Raw genomic sequence first — 11,348 nt, 5'->3', positions numbered from 1 at the left:
TTTTTTTTTTTTTTTTTTTTTTTTTTTTTTAAATTTCATTGTCATTTTCGTTTTCCAATAGTATTTATTTTAGTATAAAATTATTTTATTTGTCTTTGATCAAATAAATAAAATATTAAAAATCTTGAAATTCTAATAATTAAACAAAAAAGTAATATACTATATATATATATAATTTGTGTGAAACAATCTAAAACAACAACTAATTAAAAAAAATGGAAGAAGTATTAGTAGAGGTACAACAACTAATAAAAAACCGAGGAAATATTCCTAGAGGTATAGATACCATTTATGAGTCAGATATGTTTTGAGTTTAAGGAAAATAACCACATTAAATAGTTTTAAGATGCTTCTAATATTATATCATGCATGTCAATTAGACAACATGCATATAGAAAAATATTGTTTTCAAATTTACCTATTTTGGTTTGAAAAGGGTTGTTTTCTGCTTTCAAATGTTCATCAAAGAGTAGTCTGACTTTGACCCTAATTAAATATCATATGCATGGTCTATGTAACATCTTCAAGTCATTCAGATGATGCCATATGCACGTTTACGTCACATGTTACTAGTCTAAATATATACTCGATTACATGTAATATTTTGACAAAGAGTCACTAGACGTACGTACTGCAGTAGAACAAATTTACCATTCCGACGGTCCTCTAAAAATTCCAGCCAAACGATGATAAATATCACTATTCATAATCCTTTGTCTGTTCTTCAAAATAAATTTAATACATATAAAGTCTTAACTAAACTCGAATTACATATGCGAGATTCATATTTCTCTCTTTAACAAAAAAAAAAAAGAAAAGAGATTCACATTTCTCTTCAAGTCTCAAGGTTAAAAACTTGAGCAGGGGCAAGCAAAAATAGTCGCGAGCAATCAATTGTGTTCAGTAATTAAGTCTAAACAACTCTTAGCACTCATCGGGTAACGCTTGTTGTTAATTCAATAATTTAATTAATTTCTCAATTAAGTTTTTACAAAACTTATTGGTTTGCAAAAAAACCCTATATTAATCTTCATTTGTCGTCTACATACAAGTTAAACATTATAAAATTTGAACCGAATTGTAACACATAGATTGTGTGAGTACAAACCATATTAGACAATATAACTTTCGGATGTCTAGTATGCATGCAAGTATATGATCGAATCTTGTTGTGGTACGCAGATACTACGAGGCACTACGGAGAAGAAAAACAGAACAACACAACTCATTTTTGTACGAATTATACTTTTGTTTTTCTGACTTTTTTGACGTACTTCTTTTTTTTGGGAATTAATAAACGTTAAATTTATACAGTACTCAATATAAAAAAAGCTTTTAAAGATGAAAGTGTAATTTGGTGAATACAACACGTGATGATTAAGAAAATTAAAGAAATAGTATTATTAAAGCCGTAGGTGGAGTTATTTAAAAGGTCGTTCTATTGGTATTTGGTATTGATATTGAAAGTGTTAGGCACTTTGCCATATTTTTTTACATTGTACTTCTGACTCTGAGAGAGCATAGTAGTGATGTGGCTGCGCAGTATCAAAGGAAGTATGAGTGAAATCTTCTTGATAGTTTTTCTTACGTACAATATTTGAATGCAAAAGTTAATAGTATTTGATTGCTTGATGAAACCAACGAAGGTTCCAATGCTTTTTCCATGCATTATTTTGACTTTTTTCCACAACATGGGTACTGAATCCGATAATTATCTATTTTCATTTTTAATATTAGCTAGGTGGAAGAAAGCAAGATCAACCATATGACTTATCTATTTAAGTTTTCTTTATGTCCTAAGCTTCTCAGCTTGACCATGCTATCTTTCATAGTTTCCAATGATTGAAAATATGATCTTACACAAACTTTAGTTCATGTCTGATCAATTGACTCTTTTAAGTCTACCCCATTTTTGTCTTCGCCTTTTAAGGATATTGGACCTAGACATTTAAATGATAGTTCACTTTATGCCAAATGATACGCACCAAGCAAAGAGGATTTGGTATAAAATGGCACTTTCAGTTATTTTTATACGGTCTCTTTTCACAACAATTATTGAAGAAGCAAACCTTCCATTTATATTCTATTGTGTAAATACATTGATATTATCATTCTAAGAGGTTGTAATATAACATAATCTAAGTATATTATAAGAATGTATGGACCACTATGCCACTTATTTTTTTGCAGTATAATGATTATTTAGCTTCACCGAATTTGACAAAAGATATATCATAAAGTACTTTTGTTATTATCCATATGCATGTCCCAGCTCTGTCCATGTCCTCTATGGATTTATTCGTATTTTAGCCATCATTTACCTAACTTATCGATTTTTATTTAAGTAACTAAGTAACAATTTTTTGCGTTGATATTATAATGTTCAATATTTCGGTCAGTCTGCCAAATTATTTAGTTGATATGTCAAGTCTCTCAACAATCAACATATTATTAAAGATGTTTTTGGCGTATTTCTTCAACCCTTAAAGGTATTTAAAGTCGATCATGAACGAATTCTATTTTTATCGGCATGATTTAAACCATCCCATGTTCACATATTCCGCCCATGTTTGGTGTAGCTCAAGAGAGATTCTCCACTGCCAAACTAAAAAAAAGTTGTAAAGATACTATACATAGTTAGATCTTGACACTTCACCTAAGTTTATCGATCAATCCACTTCGTTGTTCTCCATTGGCATTACATCACCGTCCTCAAACGTCATTACAAAGTTCTCCCTAATCAACATTCATAATATTCTAGTGGATAGTAATGCATCCCCAACTATGTGTTTGGTTTGGGATAGAGCATAAAAATGGAATATGAGAACCCAAACATAAAGTGACAAAACGACAAGTGGAAAGGCTGCGAATTTGGTACGGTGTTTTTTTTTCTTCGTTTCTTTCAAAAGTGTTAGCGTTCGAAAGGTAATAACAACAGAAAATAAACTATAGAACAGACGAAACAAAGTATGACCAATGCAAAAAACAGACATTTTCTTTTATTGTTGTTGTGAAGCATGCACGGCCAACGGCCCAAGATCTCTATATGTCTTTGATTGTTTTTTTGGTGGATAAAAGATGAAGCGTGGTTGATGCCGTTGAAAAGAAACTCACTCGTCTTTTAGTTAGATCTGCGTTTGTCTAACGCGCCTTCGGAAAGCCATGTGCAGTTTGATTCCAAACCAAAACCATTTTCTGATATCATTGATTGCGCTTTTGAAATCGATCATTTATTTGTGTTTAGTAAGTTTTACAAATATAGCATTCGCTGTGTAAAGAAAAAGATCAAAACTTCTTGGCTTATGTTTTTTTTGTCTGAAAAAAAGAAAAATTTATTGTTATTGAATTACAATCAAAGTCATCGAGCTAGTGTAGCTTGACAAAAAGAAAAAAAAAAATCTTCCAATTTTCGTTTCGTTCAATTAATTTTGTTTTACTATGTGTGTGGTCACAAAATTTTTCATAAATACTAAGGGGATGTCATTGATTGTATAAGTTGAAGTCAACTTCATTAAAGTGTTTTTTTTTGTCTTTTAGTAATTCCAAATGTAACATTTTAAATCAATCAAATGATTTATATAATTAATCTCATCTTGAAAATGTGTATCTTTATTTTAAATATCTATTAATTAAATTACAAAAGGTGATACAAAGTGTCAAACTCACATATAGTCACGATGAGGATGATTTCCCGTAATACATTAATTTACGTTTTGGGTTTGATGTCGGATTATAATAATAAAATTTGAAGTTGATACGTTATATACATGCTAAGGTCAACTCTCTCTTCCACTTCGATTATACGAAAAAGAGTGCACCGGAGTTGAAACAAGGAAACGTGTCAGGGATAACTCGATAAACTCATGCACTTGTAGTTCAGTAGTTGTATGAAGATGAAGTTAATAAATACTAATAACAAAATGAAGGAAATAGTATTTCTCTACAAAAAGAAAAACTATATTTCTACCATCATATTTTTTTAATATTAATTAAATGTTTTTAAATTGATAGTAATACATCAAGGATTATTAAATAAAAATGTTTCTAACGAAAACTCACAAAATCTTAATATAGAAATTGGGCTTTAGAAGGCTTTTAATTTAAGATCCATTGGTGAAGTGAATACCCACACAACAAGGCCTATCAGGCCAGTTTGATGATAAAATTACTATCCGAAAATACACAAAATTATTAACAATATTACGATAGTGCCACCAGAGCTGTTCCTTTCCTGTAATTTCAGTTTCTTCTTCGTTTCACCTATCCTCTCAACCCACACGCTCTTCAAGAATTAGGTTTTTTTTCTTTTTCTTTTTTTGTATCTTCTCTAAAACTCCCAAATCCGAAGATATGAAGAGATCGTCGGGTAGAAAAGATTCAAATTTCGTAGAGCAATTGATACTGTACGTTGCTAGTGCAGCATTGAGTAGCTTGGTTCTCTATGTGGGTCTCAGAGCAATTGACCCTAACCGTGACGCTGCTAAAAAGTCTCTCCAGCATAAGCGAGAAATCGCCAAACGTTTGGGTCGTCCTCTTATTCAAACCAATCAATACGAGGTAGTTTCGGGACTCCCAATGATCCAATTTCTTATTCAAAGTTCGTTCTTTTTTTTTTGAGTTCGGAATAGTAAAATTTCAATCGAAAGATTAGGGATTTAAGGTTCAAATCTTGTGTTATATGTGAAAACAGGATGTAATAGCTTGTGATGTTATAAACCCATTACACATAGATGTGGAGTTTGGTTCTATTGGAGGTTTGGAGTCAATGAAGCAAGCTTTGTATGAGCTTGTGATTCTACCATTGAAGAGACCTGAGCTCTTTGCTTATGGGAAGTTACTTGGTCCTCAAAAGGGTGTTTTGTTGTATGGTCCTCCTGGAACTGGGAAGACTATGCTTGCTAAAGCCATTGCCAGAGAATCAGAAGCTGTTTTTATTAATGTGAAGGTTTCGAATCTGATGAGCAAGTGGTTTGGTGATGCACAGAAGCTTGGTAGGTGTAGATTTTGTTTTGTGTGTAAAAGAAGCTGACGTTACTGATGTTATTTGGTTGTGTTTACTGATTTATGAGTTGTTTTGTATTGTTTCTTGCTTCAGTGGCTGCTGTATTTAGCTTGGCCTACAAACTCCAACCTGCTATTATTTTTATCGACGAGGTTGATAGCTTTCTTGGCCAGCGTCGTTCTACTGATAATGAAGCAATGTCGAATATGAAAACTGAGTTTATGGCTTTATGGGATGGATTTACTACAGATCGTGAGTGAAACTTTCTTGTCCTCGTTGTCTTATTTAACTATGTAACTTGAGTGTTAGCTGAAGTTTGATGTGTTTTGTTTTGTAGAGAATGCGAGGGTGATGGTTCTTGCTGCAACTAACAGACCTTCAGAGCTCGATGAAGCAATATTGAGGCGTTTTCCTCAGGCCTTTGAGATCGGGATGCCTGATTGCCGAGAGAGAGCACAAATATTGAAAGTGATTTTGAAAGGAGAGAGGATTGAACCAAATATCAACTATGATCATGTAGCTCGCTTATGTCAAGATTATACCGGATCAGATATCTTTGAACTCTGCAAAAAAGCAGCCTACTTCCCAATTAGAGAAATCCTAGAGGAAGAGAGAAAGGGCAGAGAGATTTCGGTAAGTAAGAAACCAGGTTTAGGAATGTTAATTTTTTCTTCCTCACTTGATTTCTTAGTACTGACATCTTGAGTTTCCTGAAATTTGTAGGAGCCTAGGCCATTGACACAACTGGACTTGGAAAAGGCGTTTGCTACCTCAAAGAAGACTCAGGTTGCTGCAAGCGAGTACACTGGTTTTAGACGCCCAACAGATGCTGACGAGGTCCAAGCAGCTATAAACGGCATCTCAAAGCTTTTCAAAATGAGAAATCAACGTGATTCAGAATGAGATTGGGAATAGAGAGGCTCTTCACTAAAGTTTTGTATAGCCACAAAAAGTATACCCAAAGAAATTATACCTTTTTAGTAAACCCTCTACAGGCTCATATGCTGAATAAGTTGGTACCTTTCCCAAGGATGCTTTAAAGCTGTCTTTAGGAAATTAAATTCACTTGGAACTTCATTTCTAGTTCAAGCAACGTTCTTTACATTTTACAAATTTGTTCGTTTTTCTTCAAATTTTGAATAAAAATATCAGCTTTGGTTTTATTCTTTATATAAAAATGGCAGCTTTAGAATGTTATATGGTCGTGTCAATGTCAATGACAATGATACCACCTGGGCTTTGATCGGTTTATAATATAACTGGGCTTTTGAGTCAACTTGAGAAAAAAGTTTTTATTTTTCTTTTGTTTTGTTTGTTGTCAGAATCTGTCGATCGTCTTCAACCCAAACTGTCAGAATCTTTCGTCGATTTGATCGATTCTTCCCCGTCTCACCTCAGAAGGTACCAAATTTTGTTAAGTTGTTCAATCCGAGTCTAAGTTCGTGGGGATCTCGCGGCTAATCTCGATCAAGTCTTGTTTCTTATCGTTGTATCATTACTATGTGATTTGGTCTTATTTGATTAGTTCTTCATGAATTGAGATTTGAGATTAGGGTTTATTTCTATTTCTCGGTGACGACTCGTGAGCCTAAATTTGAAACCAGCTCTAGCTTAAAAACCAAACCTTTTTAGGTGTTTCAAGTTGGGAATGCCGCTGATTTTGTTTCATTTGTGTGCTCTGTGAACAGGTTATTGTGATTGGGGGTCGAATCTTCTGATCATGGTAAGTGCTCTTTGCTTGGTGTTGTTGTTTCTGTGTACTTGATGGTGGTTCTCTTTAGCGTGAACTTGTTCTAAAGTTTATACCTTTTTTGTTGTGGGACTATTATCTCAGAATTTTCTTCTTGGAGCTTTCAAGCCGGCATGTAATATTTCAATCACCTTTACTGATGGGAAAAATCGTAAACAGGTACATACGTTTCTCTATTTTCCTTCTCCTATAGATATGCACTTAGGCTGCAGGTTTTCTTAATGTCACTCAATCGATCTATGTTGCGGTAGGTACCCATTAAGAAAGATAATGGACAAATAGTTATGAATCCACTTTTCCAGAGTCAAGAAACTATTGCTGGGAAGGTACTTTATTTTTGTTGAGATTTCCTAGTCATCAGGAGGTTTACGGAATTGCTTAAACGGATTTTTTTTTGTTTTTTCATAACTTGTCTCTCCCAGATTCACATTGATCCATATCAAGGGAAAAAGGTCGAGCATAATGGTGTAAAAGTTGAGCTTCTTGGTCAAATAGGTGTGTAGATAATGTGTGAATTATGTCGGTTTCGTTATCTGGTTTTGAACTCATGTCTTTATATGCTTATCGTTGTTTCTTTTTTTTTTTAAACAGAAATGTACTTTGACAGAGGAAACTTTTATGACTTCACTTCCTTGGGTGAGTCCAAACTTAAGGTTCCATTATGACATGGTAATGTTAATTTCTTCAGTAGTATAAGTAATTGATTGATTGATGTGGCTTCTAATTCTAATTTCCAGTGCGTGAGCTTGATGTACCTGGAGAAATATATGAAAGAAAGACATACCCTTTTGAATTTTCGAGCGTTGAGATGCCTTATGAGACATACAATGGGGTGAATGTGCGCCTAAGGTAAATCATATTATTCTTTGACATCAGATGGAAACAATATATAAGTTCCTAATTTTGCGTACTGTAGTACATTATTTTTGTCTCTGTTTTCTTCAGGTATGTTCTCAAAGTAACAGTTACACGGGGCTACGCTGGAAGCATCGTTGAATACCAGGACTTTGTGGTATTTTTTTTACTTATACGCGTATCTTTGTGACACCATAGTATTTAAGATAAACTTAGCTTTCTTTAACTGGTTTGAAACAGGTCCGTAACTATGTCCCGCCTCCTCCAATCAATAACAGCATTAAGGTGAGTTCTGATACGATGCAAGTTTTTCATTTTAGAAAAAGATTAGTTGAACTATGTCCCGCCGCCTCGCCCATTGTTCACTCTCAGTTCACTGGTTCTTTACCGCTCTTGCTTTGATAGTGAATGACCTTTTGATATGCTTAATTATTGGACCCTTACCCGTTCTGTAGATGGAAGTTGGAATCGAGGACTGCCTCCATATCGAGTTTGAATACAATAAAAGCAAGTAAGACAACTTGATTTTCAGAATTTTAGGCTCGAGTGATTAGGAAAGTTGAAAACAACATTTAATTCGCTATGGTCTGGATGCAGATATCACCTAAAAGATGTTATCCTTGGGAAAATATACTTTCTTCTGGTGAGAATCAAGATAAAGAATATGGATCTTGAGATCAGACGGCGAGAATCAACAGGAGCAGGAGCTAATACTCACGTCGAGACAGAAACACTAGCCAAATTTGAGTTAATGGATGGTGCTCCAGTTAGAGGTACACCCATCATACATTCCAAAACTCATTCAGACCTTTTGTGAGTTTTGTAACGAAGTATTGATTTGAGACCATTGTATTGTTGCAGGCGAATCAATACCTGTAAGAGTTTTCTTGACACCATATGATCTAACACCAACGCATACGAACATCAACAACAAATTCAGCGTAAAGTATTATCTGAATCTTGTGCTGGTGGATGAAGAGGATCGCCGTTACTTCAAGCAGCAAGAAATCACATTATACAGGCTCAAGGAAGAGACATCTTGATGTTTACAAAAGAGAAGAGAGAAATGATTTTTCAGAACTGTGTAAAGCCTTTTCTTTTAAAACATTCCCTGTATGCAAAATTGGTTGGGACTTGTAGTGATGAAGTTACATCATCTTTGTAGTTTGTTCAACGACCCAAATGTTGTTTTGCTTTGTTTTGGATTCTTGCGACTTCTATTGTCTTCTCCCTCTATAAATGTACTTTTTTGTTGTCTTATGTTATTTAAGAAGCAGCTTTGTTTACAGAAAACAGATAAACCAAAGTTGTAAACGAAAATGTTTTTAAGGAATACAAATACAGTTTAGCTGAGAATCTTAGTTTAGAAAACAGGACAACCATGAACAATAACACCTTTAGCCGTCGGACATTTAGCAACAGAGCAACCTTCACCAGAGTTTCCCCACCAGTCAATCGAAATCTCACTACGTTGCAACGCAAGAAACAAAAGCACAGACATAAATCCAGTTCCTGCATCCATTCCTCCAGACAGAACATAGTTATACCTCTGCCACCACTCTCTTCTGTACTTAAACACGAAATGTCCAAACACAAACGCCAAAACGAGCCAGCTCGTGAAGTTAACAGAAGAAGCTGGTGGCATTATAGCCGTGGCTCCAATAAGAACAGGGATGTGAATCATTGAGATCCATTTCCTGTTTGGGAAGAGTTTTGTGGCTAAGTAGACCAATGCTGGAGCTATTGCACCTCCTACAAAAAACCAGTTTATGTTTGAGTATTCTCCAAGATTACCAAACACCCTTCTTGGTCCCACGAGTCCCCAAATCACTGATGCGTCGAAGAAGACTCGATCAGTTGGGCAAGTCCATTGACTTCCTGGTGGAAGCAGAGAAGTGTCACAGATATTTGGGATTTCTGCCATTAGCCACCAAGCTGTAAATGCGTAAACGAATACTGCTACTAAAGTCCCCACAACCTGTGAAAACAACAACAAACTTGTCAAGTGTTATCTTTTTGAGAGATTTATGTGACACATACACATAAACCTATNACAATAACACCTTTAGCCGTCGGACATTTAGCAACAGAGCAACCTTCACCAGAGTTTCCCCACCAGTCAATCGAAATCTCACTACGTTGCAACGCAAGAAACAAAAGCACAGACATAAATCCAGTTCCTGCATCCATTCCTCCAGACAGAACATAGTTATACCTCTGCCACCACTCTCTTCTGTACTTAAACACGAAATGTCCAAACACAAACGCCAAAACGAGCCAGCTCGTGAAGTTAACAGAAGAAGCTGGTGGCATTATAGCCGTGGCTCCAATAAGAACAGGGATGTGAATCATTGAGATCCATTTCCTGTTTGGGAAGAGTTTTGTGGCTAAGTAGACCAATGCTGGAGCTATTGCACCTCCTACAAAAAACCAGTTTATGTTTGAGTATTCTCCAAGATTACCAAACACCCTTCTTGGTCCCACGAGTCCCCAAATCACTGATGCGTCGAAGAAGACTCGATCAGTTGGGCAAGTCCATTGACTTCCTGGTGGAAGCAGAGAAGTGTCACAGATATTTGGGATTTCTGCCATTAGCCACCAAGCTGTAAATGCGTAAACGAATACTGCTACTAAAGTCCCCACAACCTGTGAAAACAACAACAAACTTGTCAAGTGTTTATCTTTTTGAGAGATTTATGTGACACATACACATAAAACTATGAATACTTGCCTGTGCCATGAACATGGTTCTTGGTGGGATCTTCATGTAAGTTCCAAGCTTCAAATCAGCGAGGAAAGTCAAAGATTGAGACATGCTGATGTATCCGTAAGTCTTGAAGCATATGTTAGCAACTGGTCTCTCTGGATATGCATACCCAATTATGTATTCGGTGATAATGTTCAGACCCGGAGCCTACAAAATAAAAAACAGAAACACGATTTAATGATCATAACCGGATCGTGAAGCCAAGTTATTAAACGGGTGTATCTTTCTTCTAACCTGGTTAGTAGTGGCCATGATGACACCAACGAGAGGAGTGAAGAAGATAGCTATCAAACAAGCCAAGAAAGCTCCCCACCATGGAAGCTGAATCTGTGACTCATAGTAGATACATATGAAGATAATAACTGCAAGATTCACAGCAAAAATACAAAGAAACCACCAAAGAGGAACTTCTTTATAATTCCTCTTCATGATCTTTGTATGTATATCAATTTTCTTGTTTTTCCCTAAGGCTCCTTTGGTTTGATTCCAAAGATCTTTGCCGTTGAAAAGTAGGACATGGACAACACTGGCAGTCAAGGTTGCAAAACCTAGTCCATAGGTCACGGCAAAGAAAGTGCTCATGTGGATCGGTCCGGTCTCTGCGTAAGCCTTATGATCGAGGCGGAAATTGGCATCGATGATGCTTCTTACATCGTATTCCTTCCCACTGGCTACAAAAAGTTTACCGGAGTAGATTGGGAAGGTTTTGGCGTTGTAGATATCTAGGTAGTAACAGAGAGGTGTAATAACGTACATCACAAGAAAGAACCCAGCGGCAATATTTGCAGAGGCAAAAAAAGGGCTAGCGAGTGGGCTTCCAAGGTATGACGCGATGGTTGACCAGTCCAGACCAAAGGAACCAATACCTAGTCCCGCTGACCCTGAACCGAGCTGGTTGACTAGAATCGATTTAGGGCTAATCCAACATAGCCAAGAGACTGTGGTTAAGACCGTGAAGAGATAACCAGGTAAGA

The 11,348-nt window shown here is 35.8% G+C and overlaps 3 protein-coding genes across 3 annotated transcripts in view; 2 read left to right on the top strand and 1 right to left on the bottom strand.

Annotated features, from left to right (window-relative positions):
- LOC104725873 (ATPase family AAA domain-containing protein 1-like) lies at nt 4,246-6,165 on the top strand. Its single transcript, XM_010444619.2, has 5 exons — nt 4,246-4,557; nt 4,691-4,991; nt 5,096-5,254; nt 5,340-5,635; nt 5,726-6,165. The coding sequence occupies exons 1-5, from the start codon at nt 4,351-4,353 to the stop codon at nt 5,903-5,905; spliced, it is 1,143 nt and encodes a 380-aa protein (XP_010442921.1). The 5' UTR covers nt 4,246-4,350; the 3' UTR covers nt 5,906-6,165.
- On the top strand, nt 6,262-8,872 carry LOC104725872 (vacuolar protein sorting-associated protein 26A). The gene is made up of 12 exons (XM_010444618.1): nt 6,262-6,403; nt 6,691-6,725; nt 6,837-6,911; nt 7,004-7,078; nt 7,175-7,247; nt 7,344-7,388; nt 7,490-7,601; nt 7,698-7,764; nt 7,848-7,892; nt 8,063-8,118; nt 8,205-8,380; nt 8,469-8,872. The coding sequence occupies exons 2-12, from the start codon at nt 6,723-6,725 to the stop codon at nt 8,648-8,650; spliced, it is 909 nt and encodes a 302-aa protein (XP_010442920.1). The 5' UTR covers nt 6,262-6,403; nt 6,691-6,722; the 3' UTR covers nt 8,651-8,872.
- The window catches only part of LOC104725871 (oligopeptide transporter 8-like), a 5,101-nt gene continuing 2,723 nt past the window's right edge, over nt 8,971-11,348 (bottom strand). Inside the window, exons 4-6 of the mRNA XM_010444617.1 lie at nt 10,609-11,240; nt 10,339-10,521; nt 8,971-9,585 (exon numbers count right to left, since the gene is read on the bottom strand). Coding sequence (XP_010442919.1) covers nt 8,971-9,585; nt 10,339-10,521; nt 10,609-11,240 — 1,430 coding nt within the window. The remainder of the gene's footprint in view (nt 9,586-10,338; nt 10,522-10,608; nt 11,241-11,348) is intronic.

Source organism: Camelina sativa, chromosome 11 (genome assembly GCF_000633955.1).
Source record: "Camelina sativa cultivar DH55 chromosome 11, Cs, whole genome shotgun sequence".
Classification (NCBI taxonomy): domain Eukaryota; kingdom Viridiplantae; phylum Streptophyta; class Magnoliopsida; order Brassicales; family Brassicaceae; genus Camelina; species Camelina sativa.
The sequence above is the reverse complement of the archived record's forward strand: the minus strand, read 5'-3'. Positions and strand labels throughout refer to the sequence as shown.

Coding starts and splice junctions, on each gene's coding strand:
- LOC104725873 (XM_010444619.2), top strand. CDS start 4,351: ATGAAGAGATCGTCGGGTAGAAAAGATTCAAATTTCGTAGAGCAATTG. Junction 4,992..5,095: donor TGGTGATGCACAGAAGCTTG/GTAGGTGTAGAT, acceptor TTCTTGCTTCAG/TGGCTGCTGTATTTAGCTTG. Junction 5,636..5,725: donor GAAAGGGCAGAGAGATTTCG/GTAAGTAAGAAA, acceptor TGAAATTTGTAG/GAGCCTAGGCCATTGACACA.
- LOC104725872 (XM_010444618.1), top strand. Junction 7,602..7,697: donor GGGGTGAATGTGCGCCTAAG/GTAAATCATATT, acceptor TGTTTTCTTCAG/GTATGTTCTCAAAGTAACAG. Junction 7,893..8,062: donor CAATCAATAACAGCATTAAG/GTGAGTTCTGAT, acceptor CCCGTTCTGTAG/ATGGAAGTTGGAATCGAGGA.